Source organism: Rhincodon typus, chromosome 8 (genome assembly GCF_021869965.1).
Source record: "Rhincodon typus isolate 14 chromosome 8, sRhiTyp1.1, whole genome shotgun sequence".
Lineage (NCBI taxonomy): Eukaryota > Metazoa > Chordata > Chondrichthyes > Orectolobiformes > Rhincodontidae > Rhincodon > Rhincodon typus.
This window is the reverse complement of record NC_063339.1, coordinates 28,666,511-28,689,285: the sequence shown is the minus strand read 5'-3', so window position 1 is coordinate 28,689,285 and position 22,775 is coordinate 28,666,511. Positions and strand designations below refer to the sequence as shown.

At 40.2% G+C, this 22,775-nt stretch overlaps 1 protein-coding gene across 1 annotated transcript in view; it reads right to left on the bottom strand.

The window, feature by feature from the left end:
• eml5 (EMAP like 5) overlaps positions 1–22,775 on the bottom strand; it is a 225,903-nt gene that overhangs the window by 3,446 nt on the left and 199,682 nt on the right. Inside the window, exons 30-35 of the mRNA XM_048600073.1 lie at positions 11,927–12,041; positions 9,511–9,699; positions 8,674–8,846; positions 7,917–8,079; positions 6,510–6,613; positions 1,745–1,898 (exon numbers count right to left, since the gene is read on the bottom strand). Coding sequence (XP_048456030.1) covers positions 1,745–1,898; positions 6,510–6,613; positions 7,917–8,079; positions 8,674–8,846; positions 9,511–9,699; positions 11,927–12,041 — 898 coding nt within the window. The remainder of the gene's footprint in view (positions 1–1,744; positions 1,899–6,509; positions 6,614–7,916; positions 8,080–8,673; positions 8,847–9,510; positions 9,700–11,926; positions 12,042–22,775) is intronic.

The following is a 22,775-nucleotide window of genomic DNA, read 5'->3' as shown; positions in this document are numbered from 1 at the left end:
TTTGTGCAGTCTCGCATGATGTCTTGTAAACCACATTTGTCCTGTCCATTAGGTCTTTAACCCTGGTCAGTTGCTTAGTGTGCCTGCCGGTTTGTGGGTTGTCATGATTCCTAGCAGTCTGAGTAGTCTGGCTGTCAGTTCTGATGTGTTTCTTATATACACTACGGTGGCTATTGTTTCGGGTTTTGGTGTGTCCTGGCTGTGTTGCCTGTTGGTTAGGCATCTGTGGACGAAGCTGCAGGGATATCCATTCCTGTTCAAAAGGTCCGCTACACACTGCAGCACACCTGATCTGCAGAAGGAAGAAGAACACCTCTACACGGTCTTTACCAGGAATGGATATCCCTGCAGCTTCATCCACAGATGCCTAGCCAACAGACAACAAGCCAAAACACTACGTGGGACAAATGGGCAGACAACTAGCAACCCGCAACCACAAACACCAGCTAGCAACTAAATGGAACGACCAGATGTCCTTGGTTTCAATACACACAGACGAGAAAAACCACACTTTCAACTGGGACAACACTACTATCAGAGGACAGCCAGGGAATTCTTGGAGGCTTGGCATTCATCCACAGACTCAAGAACAAACACACTGCATTAGACCTGATATACCTACCATTACAATGCACAACCGGAAGCAGCAAAAACCAGACCATATAAATTCAAACCGGCACAAGACAACAGCGCTTCATTGGAGACTCCACAGCACTGAGGATATCATAGTAAGGGGACAAAACGTCTATCAAACCTCCCAGCTCGGCAAACACACCAACATCTACTCTCTCTAAACCTTTCTAACGAACTGAATCACTTCTAATTTCACCACTGTCTACTATCTTGCCATATTTTATAGCTTCCAAGTTTCATGATGACATTTTTTGCTAACAAATCAAATACTTTAACTGTATTTTTAGAAAGAGCATATGTACAACAATCATAATACCTTTAAAGAACTGACTTAAGTATTCAACATACAATTTACCATTATCACTGCACCACAAGACCTTTGCAATAGTGCCCCTGAAAGGATGACAGAAACTGATTCAATAACATTGAATTGAACAAATACTTAAAAGGACCATAGTGAAGGTGTGGGATTAATCAGGTAGCTTATTATTAGTAACAAAAACAAGTTGCTGGAAAAGCTCAGCTGGTCTGGCAGCATCTGTGAAGAGAAATCAGAGTTAATGTTTCGGACGTGGTGACCCTAAGAACTGTAGTTCTGATTTACGGCATCTGCAGTTCTTTCGGTTTTTATTTAGTTCGTTATTAGTACCGGCATCAGCACAATGGGCTGCATTGTCAGTTCCTGTGCTGTATGATTCAGTCATTGTTATGTGAGAGGAGTGGTAGGCTATCCATCCTGAGGCACATTTTCCGAAGAAACAGCAATGTAGAGTGGGTAGGATTGAATGATAAAGAAAATAAATATTGAGCCAAGAGGGCAGTGATTTGGAGAAGTCCAGCAGTTAATGGAAAAAGTTACAGGATGGTTAACAACGGCTTTACAGCAGAGTAACATAAATCATGAATATAACTTTTTTTCTGGAAAACATTATATAAACATGAGAACTTTTGAGTTAGCTGATGTAATGCCAGATTACATGTCACTTAAACATCCCCGTCAGTAAAATATTTCTGGAGTTCAGGAAGAGAATCTAACAAAAATTTTTGACTGGAAAGTATATTTTCTTTTAAATTTGACCCGCTTTTCAAGAAGTTAGGAAATAAGACTTACAAATTTCTCTGTGCATGGAAAGTCGAAGAGCTTCACCAAGCCAAAATCATCACCTGTTACAATGTTCAGGCCCGAATGAGACACACAGGCACAGTTCACATCAGCTTTATCGAGATTTCGAGACCAAATTCCAATGACCTCATCACCCAGAATACTACAAGAAAGAAAACTTGTAAATTGCAAATGTAGCCCTTTAAATTTGACCGGGTGCATTAATTAAACATTTGTGCTTCATTATTTTTTGCGGCATCCATTCTAAGTTGAAGATAGCCATCGTATTTTCTAATATCACAATTTGGAAGTTTTTCAGTGACTTCGCCACTCTTTAGTTTATTGGTGATGAAGACGGACTTAAGTTTGCCTTTGTGTAGTTTCTGCTTTATAGAGGTCATTTTTCTAAGCTGCAGTCAGGGCTCTAGCCAATCTTATTTGCATAAATCTTAGTCTTCCATTAAAACAACAAATTAGAGCATTTTTAATAATTAGTTGAGAAGTTGAGGGTGGTACACATACAGTTTTTATTAAAACAGCTTTATATGGATTTAAGAAAAAAAAGCCTTATAATAAATACCTACCTGCTGCAAGCCACCTACAATGAAAATTCCTTTTAAGACTATTCTGAACAATTTACTTGTCTAACTGGTGTACTTGGTTTCTTAGTAAATTAAAGATTCAAAAACTTAATTTTTATTTAGATGTAAAGTAACAGTTGAATTTTAAAAGGCTCCTCACAGAACAAACATATCAACATAAATTCACCATGCCCATTTTTGACTTGTGGGTAGCACTTGCTTCCAGTTTTGTACTTTTTTTAAACCAACGTTAAAGGTTATGGAAACCCTGTTCAAGTTCAACATAATGTGCTTTAAATTTCCAAATTCTTCTGATATCTGATAGTGTTGCATGCCCAGGAGTCAAAAAAGCAACTCAATCATTTGTTCAGCATACTGGAAAAAGTTATTCATTTTAAATCCTACAGTTTTGGAAAACAGAGAATGCTGATTGACCAAGGCTCAGATTTTACCTGAATCAACAAATTAGAGGTTAATTGCACAGCATCGTTCTTGGAATAAATTATGCCAATCCTGGAGTTTTGAAAATTAACCCATTTTCAAATTAAAACAAATGGGTACTGTTGCATGTAAAAAGCACTCAGAAAAGGAGGTTTAAAATATTTTTAAATGAAGTTAGATGGACACAATAATGTAAAATATGAACTGTGAAATGAATTTAGAAACTGACAAACAATTGAATTAAAAGAGCCACAAGGATTATGTAACCTACATGAAAGATCAACATATAGCCTTTGTGCAATCACTTAGGTCTTTGCTGTCTCTTAAACAGTTAATGTGGATAGTGTCCAGTTTATTAGTCTGGCTCTTGAACTGTCAGTGGTAACAAAAAATGCAATCACCATTTACGTTATCAGCTTTCTCCTGTTTCTTTCCAGTCAGGCTTGTAACTGTATACTTTATTACTCGAAACAGAAAGAGGGCCTTTTCTGGTTGGCAAGGTTTTATGAAACCATTGTGGAATTAACATTTCATCCAGAGGTAAGCAAAACTACCCCTGCCCCAATCCTTGGGGTCAAAAAAAGGCCATCATTTCATGTTTTGGTTATACCTTGTTTTAAAAAGAATTTCCACATGGTGATTGAGCCTTGCTGAAGCCTAAAAATAAATTTTCAGCATACTGGGAATATACAAACAGTATATTCAAGTTATTTTGCAGGGCAAATATTGGATTTTAGTCTGCAGAACTGAAACTATAACTAGAAAAGGCCCTCTTTCTGTTTCAAGTAATAAAGTATACAGTTACAAACCTGACTGGAAAGAAACGGGAGAAAGCTGATAACATACACGATAATTGCATTTTTTGTTACCACTGACAGTTCAAGAGCCAGACTAATAAATTGGACACTATCCACATTAACTGTTTAAGAGACAGCAAAGACCTAAGTGATTGCACAAAGGCTATATGTTGATCTTTCATCTTCATTTTCTTCAGGACTAGGTGATAAATTTGTTCTTTAATTCAAGGAAGTCTTGTGATTGGCTCCTTACTGCTTCAGTACAAATTAGTTACTATTTTAAATGGACAAAGGTTGTGCCCTGTGCTCAAACAGAACTTAAACCTTTGTTGCATCAAACCAGAGAGGTTGAAACCAGGGGAGCCAGCTCACCCTCCACTCACCTGGTTTTAATAGCAGTGTTATAATACCATTAGCAAAAGCAGGAAAATGAATAGTAAGCCAAGTTCAATATTTCTGACTGACATAAATCTGTTGTCTGAGAACCACATGTTTCACTCCCGAAAGAACAATGGGGCAAATTTTCAGCTGGAAGATAGAGACTGTATGCATTATGCCATTCAATGCCTCAGGTGAGAAAACGTTGGAGAGGGTGTGCTAACTGCTGACTGTGATTTCATCTGCCCACTTACCATTTTACACTGGAGCTGCTTCACCTTTTGCTCCTGGATTCAATGATAGACAGAGTGTGCAGTGCTGGGATGTTTGTGTGAATATATTTGTTGTGCTTTGATATATGCTCCTGAGCAGACTTTCCATCTATTCTAAAGGCTCTAAGTACATCTTTTCTGGCTATTGTGAAGCAGTCCAGGCAGGGTATAACTGGCAATCAGAAGCTTAAATTATTCATGTAAGTACACTACTGAGTGGATTTTCACCTTCAGACTTGCTCAGAGTCCCAAGAAAACATGATTTGAGTAATTGTGGACTCCTAATATCAGAGAATTCAAGTTATTAACTGTTTTACTGTTCACAGAGGTTTCGTTATGCACTGTATAAGTTTAAATTTCTGGTGTTTATAGTCATTTGTTTTTGAATGGACATGCATATGGATCAGAAATGAAGAAGCCTGACTCTTAAGAGTAAAGAGCATGACCCATGAGAGAAGGTTAGAGATCCATATAAAGGGAAGCAGCAATGAATGGTAGCAGTAAACATTTACAGCTTAGCGTTGCAATGCAGAAGCATGCTTAGGGTAGTTTTGACACATATAATGTATTGTAAATACTATAGAGAAGCTTATGCAGGTTAATAGGTGAAAATAAACATGTTTGGAAGAAAATTGTTGCAACTATATTTTGCAAAAAGATGATTTTTAATTCACACACAGGATGTGGACATTGCTAGCTGGGCCATTATTTATGGTCCATCCCTAATTGTCCCTGAAGGTGGTGGTGAGCTGCCTTCTTGAACCATTAGAGAAAGTTTCAGGGTTTTTACCAAACGACATTGAAGGGATGCTGACATCGTTCGTGGTTTGGAAAAGAACTTGCAGGCAATCCTGTTCCCATGTCTTTTTTGCTCTTGTCTATCTAGGTGGTAGTGGTCCTGAGTTTGGAAAGTGCTGTCTAAAAACCTTGGTGAATTTCTGCAGAGCATCTTGTAGATGGTAGATATTGTGGCTACTTAACATTGGTGGTGAAGGAACTGGATGTTTGTAGATGTGGTCCCAATCAAGCGGGCTGCTTTGTCCTGGATGGTGTCAAGCTTCTTGAGTGTTCTTGGACTTCACTTATCCAGGAAAGTGCTGAGTATTCCATCACACTCCTGACTTTCGGTAATGGACAGGCTTTGGGAGTCAGGCGGTGAATTTTTGCTGCAGATTCCTAGCATCTAATTTGCACTTGCAGCCCCTATATTTATACGACTAGTCCAGTTTAGTTTCTCCTCAATGTTAATCCCCAGGATGTTGACAGTAGGGTTTCAGTGATGGTGATGCCATTAAATATCAAAGAACAATGGTTAGATTCTCACTTGTTGGAGTTGGTCATTACCTGGCACTTACTTACCACTTGTCAGTCCAAGCCTAGATTTTGCCAGAAGCAGTTAAGAACTGCTTTAATCTAAAGAGTAAGTATTTGGGCAGCACATGCAACAGTTCAAAATATAGTTGGATGCTCCAAGCGGAGTTTGCCTTCTAACATTAGGATTAGAACTTTAATGTATCAAATGGATTCTCACATCCTTCATTTTTCTCCAAATTTAGTAACAGAAAAGTTTGCCTTATCTATAGTAGTAGTAGGATAAAACGACATCAAAAAAGTCTAGGTGTGTAAGTGGATTGCTAACCATATTAGTGTTCCCCCTTTTAAACCAGATAATTAAAGGTACAATTGAATCAGAGATAGTAGGAACTGCAGATGCTGGAGAATCCGAGACAACAAGGTGCAGGGCTGGATGAACACAGCAGGCCAAGCAGCATCATAGGAGCAGAGAGGCTGACGTTTCGGGCCTAGACCCTTCATCAGAAAAGGGGGAGGGGAAGGGGGTTTTGAAATAAATAGGGAGAGAGTGGGAGGCGGATAGAAGAGGGATAGAGGAGAGGATAGGTGGAGAGGAAACAGACAGGTCGAAGAGGCGGGGATGGAGCCAGGAAAGGTGAGTGTAGGTAGGGAGTTAGGAAGGGGATAGGTCAGTCCAGGGAGGACGGACAGGTCAAGGGGGCGGGATGAGGTTGGTTGGTAGGAGATGGAGGTGCGGCTTGAGGTGGGAGGAGGGGATAGGTGGGAGGAAGAACAGGTTAGGGAGGCAGGGACGAGCTGGACTGGTTTTGGGATGCGGTGGGGGGAGGGGAGATTTTGAAACTTGTGAAATCCACATTGATACCATTGGGCTGCAGGGTTCCCAAGCGGAATATGAGTTGCTGTTCCTATTAATCTCTATTAATCTCTATTAATCTCTATTTAATCTCTATTAAAGGTACAACGTATGAGCAACTTAAAAAGTTCAGTTCACCTGGTCCAAGTAGCCCATGTTATTCTGTCTATCCGAGACTGTTCAGTAACTTGTTTTCCCAAAGGCACCTCATACACCAGTCGTTTGTATGATCCAGTAGAAACCTGTAAAATTATTAATCCTGACTTTCACACTGTAAATAACCACATAAAAATGACAAGCCATTTGAATACATTTGCTTAGATGACTGAATCATAGAGTCAGAGTTGTACAACACAGAAACAGACCCTTCAGACCAATTTGTCTATGCCGTCCAGATGTCCTAAATTAATCTAGTCCCTATTGCCAGCATTTGGCCCATATCCCTCTAACCCCTTCCTATTCATGTACCCATCCAGATGCCTTTAAATGTTTTAATTGTGCAAGCCTCCGCCACTTCCTCTGGCTGCTCATTCCATACACGCACCACCTTCTGTATGAAAAAGTTGCCCCTTAGGTCCCTTTTAAATCTTTCCCCTCTCACCTTTAACCTATGCTCTTTATTTTTGGACTCCCCTACTCTGGGAAAAAGACCTTGGGAATCCTTGATAATAGTTATCTTTATTGTACGCATGCTTAATACAATATGATTCAGGATCTGGTTGACTTATGTCTTGAGAAATAATGATTTTGACATTTAAACTCCATAAGATGTTACATTTAATAATGGTCTTTTAAATAAAACTACATTTAAACTGCAAGGTGATCTTGAGTGATAAAAATGCTCAGAATATTACCTCAGTGGAGAATTATCTATTTCAAATTGCTTCAAGATGTCTTATATTTAAATTATATTAAATAAAAACCAAAATAACTGCAGATGCTGTAAATCAGGAACAAAAACAAAGTTGCTGGAAAGGTCAGCAGGTCTGGCAGCATCTGTGAAGGGAAAAACAGAGTTAACATTTCGGGTCCAGTGACCCTTCCTCAGAACTCTGTCCACCAAAAAGCTGAGCCTTTCCAGCAACTTTGTTTTTATTCAAATTATATTGTTTCACATTATTTTAGCTTTTTATTCATTAACAGAATGTTAGCGTTCTTAACAATGCCAGCAGTTATTGGACATCCCTAATTACTTTGAAGGCATATGCCTTCAGAACTGCTCTAAATAGCTTAGCAAGTGATTCAGTGAACCACGTTGCTTTGGATCTGGAGTCACAAATCCAACTGGATGAGGGTGGCAAATTCCTTTTCCCAAAGGGTTTCAATGTACCAGCCAAAAATCAAATAACATACCCTCCATTATTGATACTATCTTTTCTGTTAATTCCAATTTTGCTTCATTGTATTTTGCCACCCTAGCTACTGTGATTGAATTTATTTCTCCAAATCTTGGTCAAGGCATCTGCATTATCATTGCAATATGGTACCATTCCTGTTGATCCTTAAAACATCATATAATCAGAATAAACAGAATGCCATTAATACCTGGATGTAATTGCTGTCTGCCGAGAAGTCGACTTGGATAACAAAGCTGGCAATATCTCGACAATAGCTGATTCGATTTAGTGCTGGTCCTAACGTGAGGTCATAAAAGTCAATGGCATTCTCACATGTCCCCACAGCCAAATATTGAGAGCTGGGACTGAACCTAAACAAAACAGAGATTTCAAAGTGTATTCTGTATAAAGATACAGTGCAGGAAAAATGAATAACTCGTGCAAATTTACAAAATGTTACCATAATTTTGTATAATTAAAACTTCAAGCTACCAACAAGTATTAAGATTTTTGTCTGACAGGTCCAATGATGCAGAAACAGCAAGGTGATCCATCATATGTCCATTTCCAATGTATGAATTTATAGAATAACTAGTTATTGCAATATTTTTGACACAGAAATTTGGCTGTATAAATTTACAGAGAAAGTGATCATCCCAAAATGCCACAACTTTATAACTATTCACATTGTAGTCACTTTATGGTGGACATTTTATTTTTCCAATGAAAGATGAACAAAAATCAGATTTCAGTTTCTCACGGTACACTAGAACGTATTAAATATGACTTTTCTCATGATACAATTCTAACTATATTTCAGCGGTAGTTTTTAGTTGTAAAGTGCTTTGGGACATGTGGAGGCCATGAAACATACTATATAAATGCACGTCTTTCTTTAATAAAGATCAACAGTATTATTTCAAATTTAATGACTGGCATTCTTGAGTTTGCCTGTGTTTGCTTACTTGATGTCTTGAATGGCAGATCTCCTGTCTCGTTTCTTGCCCCAGATTGTTAATGACGTCACCACAAGTATAATGAACTCGCCATTTTTCATACCGATAGCTACCATGTCTCCCTCTGGACTGTAAGCAACTGTTCGAGCAGGGTGCCCCAAGTTTACTTTATTCAGCATTTTCTGTTACACAATTAAAAATAAGGGCTTAGAGCTGAAAATGCACATTAAAATGTCTCAATTTACTAATTAGTAATGTAGCCTTTAATACCCACAAATGTTTCAATGCTTATTTTGCAGAGGGGATAAAAGTAATTTTATTTTACAGTTGATTAGTCTTCATCCTTAAAATTCCAAAAGTAAAGACAGAAAGCCAGTTTATTCCATAAGGCTTGTTTTTCGGTCTGACAATCTTTATATTTTTTTTAAGGATATAGTATACAGCTATCAATGTACCTTCCATACAATTTGGTACTATGTAGTTTCTCAATGTCATTGCTCTCTACGTCTTTATGATTGATATATTTTCCTCTGAAAATATTTGTTTCGGAATTCAAGCATTTTGGTGAAATCCTTTCCTGTGTTTTTTTTTAAGAATAGTGAAACAACATAAAACTAGGAAACAGTTTACAAGTTAAAGTTTAAAGTTTAGGATAAAGTGTCATCTTTATGGTTTCTCTATCTTGTTTCTCTTGTAATTAATGATTTTAATCAAAAATAGCTTGCTCAGTATGACAGCATTACAGCAGTCACATATTGACAGATGATCATACCGTTACTAACTACCAAAATAACTGCATTGCCAAGTTCTTTTTGATAGCCATCATGTAATGTTGTACACACTTGCCTTTTCAGTAATGTCCCATAACCTAACAGTCCCATCTTCTGCTGCAGACAGAAAGATATCTTTAATAGGATGGGTTGAAAGACCCCAGATTGGTCCATCCATGTGATTGTTAATTAAAACGTTGCATGCAGCATTCTTCTCACCGACTTCGATAATCTCAGCATTTCTTGTTCCAACCAGAATTTTTCCCTGACAAATAAAAATCTTTAGAAATTCACCATAAATACCTTTGGACTGTGTAGTTACAGAACACAGCATTTAAGTATCTTTTATTCCTTATTTTACTAGTGTTTGAACATTGCATAACAAATAAAAATAATAGGACTGCAAAAATTAAAAAATGCATATGCAAAGTAGTTAACATCCACATTTTTAATCAGTATAAAACTATATTTTTAATGTCATAAATTTCTCCCTGAGTTGCTGTAGTGGCACCTCATTGTGCCCCGCAGCATCCTGGAGGAGATTTAAAAACAGGTATTTAGGATATTGGTGATGATGGCATAACATTTATCATCCATTACTAGTTGTCCTGAGAAGTTGGTGGTGGCTGCTGCGGTCTCATGATGAAGGTCCTCTCAATAGTACTGGGTAGGAATTTTCAGGATATTGTTCCAATGATTATGGAGAACTGATCATATGTGAATGATGAAAACAGAATAGCATTCCCACAGTACTACTGTTCTTGTCCTGTTCGATGGTAGGATTTGCATGGGAACTTCTTTCCTCAACATAAGTTGGACACCACCACCTAACTTAGACGTTCAACTGAATAACCACACTCTTCATCCACTGAGCAAAAACTTTGCTTTCCAGCCTCAAGCACAGGTCAGAGCTCCTGCCATGTTCCCTGTCACGAAGCCAAAATTTCATTACCCTCCCTGTTCCACCAAATATTAGGGTGACTAAAACCACAACATAGCAAAAATAAAAGGCCTTCTCTCAATTTCACCGAGAACAAACTTTCCCTGTTCTTTCTTGAAAGACAGTTCCTGCTGCATCCTGTTTACACCTATCCTTTCCATTTAGAATAAACCTGGAGCCAATTCCTGCCTCCTGTAAGCAGTAATGCACCTCACCTATTGAAGGTCAAGTTTAGTACCTTCCCATCTGCTGAAAAATAGCATACTCAAAACCAACTCAGCACCGTCCTCCATTGTCAAGTTCCTTGCTTCCCTCAATGCTATGAGAAAAGGCAGGTGAAACTGGCCCTGGCTGGACAGCAGATATTTCTACCACTGATTGGAAAATTAGCTGCGGCATAGGTTACCCTTATATATTCTACTGTCTTTTCCTCTTCTCCTACTTCCTTTAACAAAATCAATAATATTGTTTAGTTCCAGGTGGCTAATGGAGCTAGGGATCACCAGTGAACGAATAAATTAATAAAGGACAACCTAAGGCCAGATTTTGCAGGAATGGGTGACTTTCTGGCATACAGAGTTGTTTAGACGTTTACTGACACCCTTCGACAGAAAATGCTTTTGCACTGTAATCTGGGATTATGGAATGGAGAAGCCAACAACGCAACCTCTTAGTCAATGAAATGTAAAGATCAACAAAGAAATAGAGAAACAACAGAGGAGGAGGATGTATTAGAATCATGCAAGATATACATGGTGAGAGAAGTAACGTTAATAGAGAAAAAGAAAAGCAAAGCAAGAACAAACCGTAAAATTAAAAATATGACTTTTTAAAAATGTAAAACTAACATTAGTACTATTCACACAAATGACATTCAACTGTTGACATAGTTGACTTCCTGATCCAGAGAGGTCGATTAACAATGTATTATTATCAACTTGTTAAAATGTTGGTTTCAGCCCTAACATTTCTGTGCTAAATTTAAAGGATAATTAATGTGCAAATGTAGTACATATCTTAAGTAATGGGGAAGCTGAGTGCAAGGTGCTATCTGCATGAAGCAAATAGAAGAAAGGCATAAAGAACAAGTCCTGAAGGCTCATCACTAGTATCGCTTAAACCCCTGCACTTGCTTGCCAGTTTGTATACTGTATGTACAATGGTGAGCATCGTTAACACAACCTTAATTTCCTACTAAGATTTGATTCTACAAATTGATAGAACAGCAGGTGCCAGTGAATTCATGCCTCCTTAATAGAACTGATGCTATTTGATATAACTCGGACTTTTGTTGGTGTCCTTGTCAGCTTGCTTTTACAGGTTCTAAGACTGCTTAATTTTCAGAGTGTAAAGCAAGTTTTAAAAATATACTAAAAGCATCTAAGCTTGAAAGTTTTCACTCCCACCTCTTGAGTTAATACTTGGCTTATTTCTAGTGCTGCATACTTTCCTCAATTACATACAAGAGTTTAAACACTGAAGTTGAGGCCCATCAGCTGATAAATCCCTGAACATATATAAGCTTTGTTTTAACTAGTACTAATAGACATACCTTACATCTGCAAACTGAACGCACAGTGTCCATTGCCTGCCCAGTTTCCAATCTGAATGCACGACAGCGTTTCAGTTCCTGATCCCACAATTTAACTGCTCCTCCTTCCTTTGACCTGATAAAACAAAATCATTGTCTTGGTTTCAAACATTTTTTTCTGGCATTGGTATATATTTCAGTGTTTAAATGTTTGACTTACTTCTTCTTACACTGAGAGGATTGTTATCCATGCAAATATAAATAACTCATTTATATAGCATTTCTATGCATAGGAAAACATCACAATTTGCCAATTAAAACATTTGATCTTAATCCAAACTTGGGCAAAAAAGTTAATTTCAGATAAGGTGAGTGTGACTATCCTTCACACCAAGGCAGCATTTAACCAAGTGTTGCAACATTGATCCCCAGTTGTTATAATCCTTGATGAGACCTCCAAATTTATATTATGATCTGGTTAGGGGTAAGTCACATTTTTATTTTAAGTATACAGAATGAGAAAATCCAGGTAACTATTGTGAAAATTAAGCCACAAGATTCCACAGTTTTTGAACAAAATAAACTTCACAACACAGTGTTTTCATTTTTATCAAACTACCATGCACACAATTTATAAACATCCAGAATTAACATGAGATGAACATGGGGTAACAAATAAATTGTGGTAGGTAGAACACACCACAGAGCACATCAGATGGCAGAAACAGTCAAGACTGATCCCACAGATTTTCAGGACCATCAAATCTGATTAAAACTATTAACTTCTTTATGTGGGATATCAAATATTCAAAAATGTAGCCTCAAAATGACCCTAAAAGCTGCTCCAATGTGGACTGCCTCAATGACAGTGACAGCTGTCTCAGCCATCCCTTGATGATTCAATATCATTACTCGCGTTAACTCTCAGCTTCACCAAACAGTTTCTGGGATTCGAGTCTTGACCGTCTCAGCAGCATAAAGCCACCCAACAGCTTTCTAAAAACTTTTTAAAACAAGTTCATTAACAGGATGTGGGTGCTGCTGGGCCAGTATTTATTGCCCAGAGAACAGTTATGAGTCAACCACATTGTTATCGATCTGGAGTCACATTTAGGCCAGACCAGGTAAGGATGGCAGATTTCCTTCCTGAAAGGACATTTAGTGAACCATTTTTTTTAAATAACAGTGGTTGCCATTGTCTAATTTTTCTTATTCCAGATTTTCACCAAATTCAAATTTCACCATCTGCCAATAGTGGGAGTTGAATCCATAACCCCTAATTATTGGAGTTTTGGATTACTAGCTAATGACATTATCACTATGTTACTAACTCCCCTGAAACCTAAAGCTGGGACTTTTACAGAGCTCCAACTGCAGAGAGCTACCAAAAGATTCCTGGGGTTTTCATGACTCAATTACTCTGAAGCTGTTTTTTGTGACCTATTCTTATTACTTGGCAGAATCCAATAGAGCTAGTGGTGGAACATCCTGTGACTGTTTTATTGTCTCCACCAGTGTAAGATATTACACCACACAGGAATCTAGAAAATGGATTTTACTGCAGTGGAATTGAAGTCAATGGAAAATCAGGGGAAATTCTTTACTGGCCGCAGTCATACTGAGCACAAAAGAAACTGGCTTGTGTTTGTCAGAGGCCAATCATTTCGTCCTGAAAATTGAGGTACTCGGGTAAAATATGTAATAGCAATTTACAAAGTTATTGTAAACTACACACTGCCTTCATCACCAGCACATCATGGCTACCGTCAAACACACTTCATGGCCTGAAAGGACTAAGCCGTGCAACATATGGGAATCCCACTGCAAGTTCTCCTCCAAATCACTCACCATTTGACTTAGAGGTACATTGCCATTTCATCACCAATATTTGATCAAAAATGTGGAAGTCCCTACCCAACAACACTATGGGTGTGTACATCACTTGGACTACAGCATTTCAAGGTGTTTCTTAAGACCAACTAGGTTTGGGCAACAAAATTTGACCTTGCCAGCAATGTGGTGAATGAAATATTTTTAAGAAGCTAAAAACTTTCATAAAACCACAGAACCAGTTAGCAGGGCAGATCAAAAGCTTGACCAAAGAGACAAGATTTAAAGAACATCTTAAAGGAGGCAGGGTGAACAGGTGGAATGGTTTATGGAGGGAAATCCATGGTTTAATACCAAGGCATATGAAAGGTTAGTTCTCAATGGTTGAGCAATTACAATTGGAAACTAACCAGGAATGATGGCATAGGCAGGGCAGCTTGAGGTTCCATTGCAGAGGTGTTAAATCGTAATTCTCAAAGCTGTGACTATCACAGAACACCTAGTCCACACATTAGAATGCCAGGCCTCTAACTCACACAGACTAGTATTGCAATCAGTCTTTAACCCCTTTATTTAAATTGTTCCTGGAAGGCCAAAACACAAAAACTCTGAAAGACGACTTTCTGCTGAGGTTGGAGGCGAGGAAAGATAGACCCGTCATTGTCTCTTTCTATTACGTTTCTCTCTCTGTTCGAAATTTTCCTGACACTCTATGGGTGAGACATTGCATTGGTGCCACTCAAATCTTTACCAAACAAAAATTATTTTGGAGTTAGAATTCAACAATGTCCATTTCACTATGTAGAAACATGATGTTGTGGCTACGAGAGAGACCTGGCTCAAAGAAGGGCAAAATTTGATTTTAAATATTCATGAATAAAAGGTGTTTGGAAAGATAGGAAGGGAGAAGAAGTGATGGTATTGGTTAGAGACATTACTGCAATGCTGCAGAAGGAGGGCATCCCAGAGGGTGATGGAAAGAATACACAAGCTAAGAAACAAAAACTATGCAATTACATCACTAGTTGGTTGCCTATAGATTACACCAAGCAAACAGGATATAGATGAACAATTTTTTGAGGAAAGCACACAATAGTGCAGAAATTACAGAGTACAGTTGGTTCTGCAATAACGTGATAGTTGTGTTCCTGTTCAACATTGCATTATAGAAAATCGTGCGATAGAAATAACAGGGCCTCTGGATAAAGTGGGGCTAGGGGCAGACCACCAAAAAAAAAGTCACTCAAAATTGCTTAAAAATCACAAAAGCCTAGCACAAAGGATAGCACAATTTGAATAAACATTTAATTCACATCTAATAATGAAATAAAAGTAAATTTAACACTGTACCTTGAAAAAAAGTCATGATGACTTGATGGGGGAAGGAGGTTGTACTGTACCTCTCACAGAAAGTACTTCATGACAAAGCCCGTGAAATGATCATGTGATGGCAGTGCAGAGACTCTTTCAGCACTAACATTGTACGTATTCACGACAAAGCCCGTGAAATGATCATGTGATGTTGACAGGTACTCCTCCGCACACCGATGGAATCGCGTTAAAACCAACACAAGTTTGTGTTTTAGAAATAGCATTCCCCTGTTCATCAATCGCGTTACAGCCAATTTGCATTTATGGAACACATGTTACAGCAGAACTGACTGCAGTTACTTTGGGGAACTTTAGTTAACTGAATATAAACTGGGATACTGGTAGCATAAAAGGGCATAAGTATAAGACTTTGATAATACTGCTACTTGATGCTCAGCACCAATGACAGGTTGACAAAGGGACAAGGGACCTTGACTTCAACTCCTGGTGCCCTTTCCTCATGAGGAGACAGGGTGATGTCAGAAGGCAAGCAGCCAATGGAGGATAGGCTCCCAGAAGTCTTCTCTCGAGAGACTCAGAGGTGCACAAACCCTCAGCCTCCATCTGCAATCTCAAAATTAGGGGGATGAAGCTGCATCTCAGCATGTCTGGGCCTTCAAGCCGCAAATGTCTGCAGAGTGTCCACCCGAAACTCCAAGGCTAACAGACTCCACAACAGGGCTGGTTCCCTCTACCCCAGTGCGGACTTGGGACTAATCCTAGAGTAAGGAAAAGGCAAGGAAAAAGAAAACCTTTTCTATGCACAGAGGTTGCATAAGTGACATTTCATTGTAAATGCACTACCACATTTTAAAATATATACAGCAAACTTTTTTAACTGGTACCTGTGGGACCGGGAATGTGCTGGTTTATCAAATAATCAGAGGTACGCATAACCACGGTAAACCCTGACCAAGCAAAGTTTTGAGACATCAAAATGTCTCAAAAAAATCGATGTAAAAACAACATACCCCTCCTAAAATCAACGTAAAAACACACAATAGGTAATAGAAATGTAATGCGGGGCTATACACTGTTGTACTTTATTTACAGCGTAAATACTGAGACATCACGATATCAGAGGTATGCAATTTTTTGCCACTTTATCAAGAATTCCAGTTACAGCAAAGTTTACTAAGTCACCTTTCATCATTAGCTGTGTGAGTGAATATCATTTTAGCTGCAACAAGAAGAATTAAGGTACAGAGACTTGCCATCCTTAACACCACACAATGTTCTAACTCTGTCTGAACAATAGCTATTCTTTCCAAACTAGCATGAAATTTTGCTACAATTGAATGAGGGGGTTTTGGATGTTGTGGAAATTTCCATCAGTTTATATCCATATTAAACACAGGAAATGTGAAAAGGTCAAAACGGTTAAGCTGTACTTGCAGTCGGAATTATATAGAGATGACGGCCTCAGCAGCATCAAAACGTTTAGAGTGAAATATAACCTAATGGCAGTGTTCCATTGTACAGGGTTCACAAAGTCATCCTGTCTGTGTAGTTTTAACTGACACTTCTTTGCTGTAGAATGCAGAAGATGTGGTTCCTTCCAGAATATCCTCATTGTCTGAAGTACAATGCAGCAGCTCTCAAAGGTCCTCATAATTCATCACAATGCCTCGACATCCTCCAGTTGTATATAGCAGAGAATCCAAGGATTAAGCAGCATCCTCTGTCTAGACTGAACTGCAATAAACCCCTCAGACATGACCTGCTTGGAACCTGATGTGTGGGTGACATCATATGTCCCCCATGATCTAACCTGTAACAAAGTGTTGCGTTGTAGATACACTGGCATCATTTACATGACAATCTGATAACCACCTCTAAAAACACTATAGCGACATTGCCCTCTCTCTCTGCATCGTATTCCTTGGAAGATAGGTGACTGTGGCTCTTCTGAATCTTCGCCACATTATGAAGACGCCTGTGGCTGGGAGTTCCATGGCAGAGAGGTGCTCCACATTCATTGGAGGTTGTTGCAGATTCTGGGCTTCCAAATGCATGCATTTTTATCCATTCATGTGGATGCACTTCATGTAGTGGTCACAGGAACAACAGTTTCTATGCCTGCATCCACTCAGGATGGCTCCAATGAGGCCTTGTGGGCAATTTCAGAAGCAAAGCAGCTCCTCCGTAGTCCGATCTTCAGCAGTCACAGCACACAAATAACATTTGAACAGCGTTCTCCAAACATTAGGATGTGGAGACATCTGACAAGGAGGCCAATGGGATGCTACTACATGGACATTGTACATTGCTATAATTCAGATACTTTGGCGCACGTGCAGTAGCAGATTGTACACGTGACATGCAACATGGACCTCTCCACCAACGCCAACTTCCACATAAAAGAAAGGCAGCACTGCATTTTGGATAATGGGGTGGATATTTTCCAGTCTTAGGTGTAAATTGAGCAGCTCCTGCACCTTGTGTGAGCTAAGGAACCTTGAAAAGTCATTGTGGCTTCTTACAACTATTGTGACTCTAAATTCATCTGATGTTATACTTCACAGCCTTAGTAAGATTAATTTGTAATATTGAATAATATGGTTAAGCATGCTTATGGCCAGGACTTTTAGTGACTTGCTGAGGTCCACATACAGAATTGGGTGATAATGGATGTACTTCGCCTTTACTGTGCGAGTGTCTGTTTAATGCTATTACCTCTTGAAGGGCCTCACATCGCACAAAAGTAGATCTTGGTCCCTCAGAGAGAGAAGAAAGAAAAAAAACTTACTGCAACTGCTCTGGGTATAGTGACAGCCATTTTTAATTTCCATTTTACGCTTGATTTGAATGAGGATGGAAAACAACACAGATAATGCTAGACAGAGTGAAGTGCAGGCTCAGCCTATCAGTTTAGGTGATCCTTCAAACTTTGTTATTCCTTTCTGCCTTGCCCTCCCTCAATACCTTATCAGCTTTGATCTTCTCCACATTCCACAAGACCATAAAATATAGGAGCAGAATTAGGCCATTTAGCCCATCATGACTGCTTCGCCATTCAATCATGGCTGATATCTTTCTCAATCCCATTCTCCTGCCCTTTCCCATAACCTTTGATGCCTTTACTAATCAAGAGCCTACCCATCTCTGTCTTAAAGACACTCTATGCCTTGGGCTCCACAGCCTTCTGTGACAATGAGTTCTACAGCTCAACATCCTCTGGCTGAAGAAATTCCTCCTCACCTCAGTTCTAAAGGTTTAATCTTCCTCTCTGAGGCTGTGCCCTTGGGTCTGAGTGTCTTGAAGATTGGTGAAAACATCTTCTCCACATCTACTCCATCCAGGCCTCTCAGTATTCTGTAAGTTTCAATCAGATCTCCCCTCTTCAGACCTTTCAGCTTCCCCAGCAGCTTCTCCTTCATGATGACTACTGCACTCACCTCTGCCCTGACTCTTGTGAAGTTCTGATATGTTACTGTGAAGATTGATGCAAGGTTCTGTTCAGTTTCTCCACCATTTCTTTGCTCCCAATTTCTACTTCTCCAGCTGCCCAATGTCTACGTTTGCCTCTCTTATCTTTCATATATCTAAAACTCTTACAATCTGTTTTTATATTACTATCTATCTTACCCTCATATTTCACCCTCATTTTTTTTGTTGTCCTCTGCTGGTTTTTAAAGGCTTCCCACTGATCTTCACACATTGTAAGTGCTTTTCTTTGTTTTTATGCTATCCCTGACTTCCCTTGTTAGCCATGGTTCCCTTATCCTCCCCATAGTAGGTTTTTTTTGTCCTTGGGATAAATTTCTGCTGTGCCTCCCAAATAAACTCCAGAAACTTCCCATGAATTCCCAGATCGTTTGTAATGGACCAGCAGGACTGACTATGGCTCTCTTCCTGGACTCCTGAATCTGACTGTGTCCAAGCTCCTAGAGTCATAGGGTCATAGAGCTGTACAACACAGAAACACACACTTTGGTTCAACTTGTCCATGCCAACCAGATATCCTAAATTAATCTAGTCCCATTTGCTAGCATTTGGCCCATGTTCCTCAAAATCATTTCTATTCATGTACCCATCCAGATGCATATAAATGTTGTAATTGGGCCAGGCTCCATCACTTCCTCTGGCAGCTCATTCCATACATGCACAACCCTCTGCATGAAAACGTTGCCCCTTAGGTCCCTTTTAAATCTTTCCCCTCTCACCTTAAGCCTATGCCCTCTAGTTTTGGACTCCCCCTACCCCAGGGGAAAGACCTTGGCGATTCACCCTATCCATGTCCCTCATGATTTTATAAATCTCTAAAAGGTCAACACTCAGCCTCTGACGCTCCAAGGAAAATTGCCCCAGGCTATTTAGCCTCTCCCTCTAGCTCAAACCCTCCAATCCAGGCAACATCCTTGTAAATCTTTTCTGAACCCTTTCAAGTTTCACAACATTCTTCCTATAGCAGGGATACAGGATTGCACGCATTATTCCAAAAATGGCCTAACCAATGACCTGTACAGCCATAACATAATCTCCCAATGCCTATGCTCAAAGTACTAACCAATAAAGGCAAGCATACCAAACACCGCTTTCACTATCCCATCTACTTGCGACTCCACTTTCAAGGAAATATGAACTTGTACTCCAAGGACGCTTTGTTCAGCAACACTCCTCAGGACCTTGTCATTAACGATATAAATCCTGCCCTGATTTGCCTCTCCAAAATGCAGCACCTCACATTTATCTAAATTAAACTCCATCTGTCACTCCTTGGCCCATTGGTCCATCTGATCAAGATCCTGTTGTACTCTGAGGGAACTTCTTCGCTGTTCACTACACCTCCAATTTTGGTGACATCTGCAAACTTACTAACCGTACTCCTATGTTCACATCCAAATCATATATATAAAGGAAGAAAAGCTGTGGACACAGCACTGATCCTTGTGGCATACTGCTGGTTACAGGCCTCCAGCCTGAAAAGCAATCCTCCACCACCACCCTCTGTCTTCTACCCTCGAGCCAGTTCTGTATCCAAATAGCTAGGTCTCCCCCTATTCCATGACCTAGCCTTGCTAACCAGTCTACCATGAGGAACCTTGTCAAATGCCTTACTGAAGTCCATATAGATCAAGTCCACCACTCTGCCTTCAATCCTCTTCGTTACTTCTTTAAAAAACTCAATTTAGTGAGACACAATTTCTCATGCATAAATCCATGTTGACTATTCCTAATCAGTCCTTGCCTTTCCAAATACATGTAAATCCTTTCCCTCACAATTCCATCCAACAACTTGACCACCACTGATGTCAGGCTCACCAGTCTATAGTGCCCTGGCTTTTCCTTACCTCCTTTCTTAAATAGTGGCACAATGTTAGCCAACCTCCAGTCTCCTGGCATATCACCTGTGGCTGTCGATGACACAAATATCTCAGCAAGGAGCCCAGCAAACACTTCCCTCACTTCCCACAGAGTTCTAGGGTACACCTGATCAGGTCCCAGGGATTTATCCAATTTTATGCACCTCCTCCTTTGTAATATGGACATTTTTCAAGATATCGCTGTTTATTTCCCCATGTTCTCTATCTTCTATATCTTTCTTCACAATAAACAAAGGTGCAAAATACTCGTATAGTATCTCCCCCATCTCCTGTGGTTCCACACATAGGCAGCCTTGCTAATCTTCAAGGGCCCTATTCTCTCCCTCGTTACTCTTTTGTCCTTAATGTATTTGTAGAATCCTTTTGGATTCTCCTTAACCCTATTTGCTAAAGCTATCTCATGTCCCTATTTTGCCCTCCTGATTCCCCTAAGTATACTCCTATTGCCCTTATACTCTTCTAGGGATTCACTTGAACCCAGTCATCTACATCAGACATATGCTTCCTTCTTATTCTTAATTAAAACCTCAATTTCTCTAGTCATCCAGCATTCCCAACACCTACCAGTCTTGCCCTTCACCCTAACAGGAACATACTGTCTCTGGACTCTTGTTATCTTATTTTTGAAGGATTCCCATTTTCCAGCTGACCCTTCAGTTGCAAACATTTGCCTCTTGGACTAATATCAGACAACATTCTTGACTTACAGTCCTGACTGAAGAATATCCCTCTTAATAAGACGGAGGATGATTCTCCTTAGACTTTGTGACATGGCTATTTGTTCAAAGATCATTCAGTGTTTTTGCCATGGAAGCTGCTGGCACACATTGTAGGTGGGATTTTGAAATAGCATGGGGCCATACTTGAACATATCCACTCACTGATCACTGCTAACAACCATGACAGACTGCCTAGTTTTGTGTCTGCGCTATTAGGCCTGGCAAGACAGAGATCCAATTAAGGATAAAGTGAGTGAGTCTAATGATTCCGAAATGCATCCTGCTTAAATCCAGGAGATGGCTGCCTGCCACAATGTGACCTGGTAGCAGCAGCTGCAGCATTACAATGCAAGGTGTTTGTACACTCCAAAGTAAGCTACAGAAGTGAATAACAGTATTCTAAGTGAGTATGCAATGACGATATGGTGAGGCTGCTGTTTGTCCAATGTCATCTTCCAGTAAGATGGCAGTGGTGTAGGGCTTGTGAGCCTGGGGTTTGACCACTCCATCTGCTATTCTTTTCCTTTTTTTTCTCCTCTTATTTTATTTTATTTACCTCTTGGTGAAGGGCTCGGTCACAGCAATGGCATCAGCGAGTAAATCCAACAGCGTGGACTCGTGGTGGCTTCGTTGGAGGCGGGTTTGGGTTCATGGAAGCTTCTGCATTGTTGAGGTAGTCCTAGTGCCGACTCATGGCTGTTGCTACGGAGGCGAGTCTGGGTTCCAGGCTCCATCTGCTTCCAGCGCAGATTCATGGAGGCGATGGCGGAGGTGGGTTTGGGCCCAATACGAGACCCGATGGCATCAGCAGTGGCTGTACTGATGAAGTGGGCCCGAAGTGGACTCATGGTGGCGGAGATAGTAGGAACTGCAGATGCTGGGGAATCTGAGATAACAAGGTATAGAACTGGATGAACACAGCAGGCCAAGCAGCATCAGAGGAGCAGGAAAGCTGACGTTTCAGGCCTAGACACTTCTTCAGAAATGGGGGAGGGGAAGGGGGTTCTGAAATAAATAGGGAGAGAGGGGGAGGCGGATAGAAGATGGATAAAGGAGAAGATAGGTGGAGAGGAGACAGACAGGTCAAAGAGACAGGGGTGGAGCCAGTAAAGGTGAGTGTAGGTGGGGAGTTAGGGAGGGGACAGGTCAGTCCAGGGAGGACGGACAGGTCAAGGGGGTGGGATGAGGTTAGTATGTAGGAGATGGGGGTGGGGCTTGAGGTGGGAGGAAGGACAGGTTAGGGAGGCGGGGACAAGCTGGGCTGGTTTTGGGATGCGGTCAGGGGAGGGGAGATTTTGAAGCTTGTGAAGTCCACATTGATACCATTGGGCTGCAGGGTTCCCAAGCGAAATATGAGTTGCTGTTCCTGCAACCTTCGGGTGGCATCGTTGTGGCACTGCAGGAGGCCCAGGATAGGCATGTCATCTAAGGAGTGGGAGGGGGTGTTGAAATGGTTCGCGACGGGGAAGTGCAGTTGTTTAGTGTGAACCGAGCATAGGTGTTCTGCAAAGTGGTCCCCAAGCCTCCGCTTGGTTTCCCCGATGTAGGGGAGGCCACAACGGGAACAGCGGATACGGTATACCACATTAGCAGATGTGCAGGTGAACATCTGCTTGATGTGGA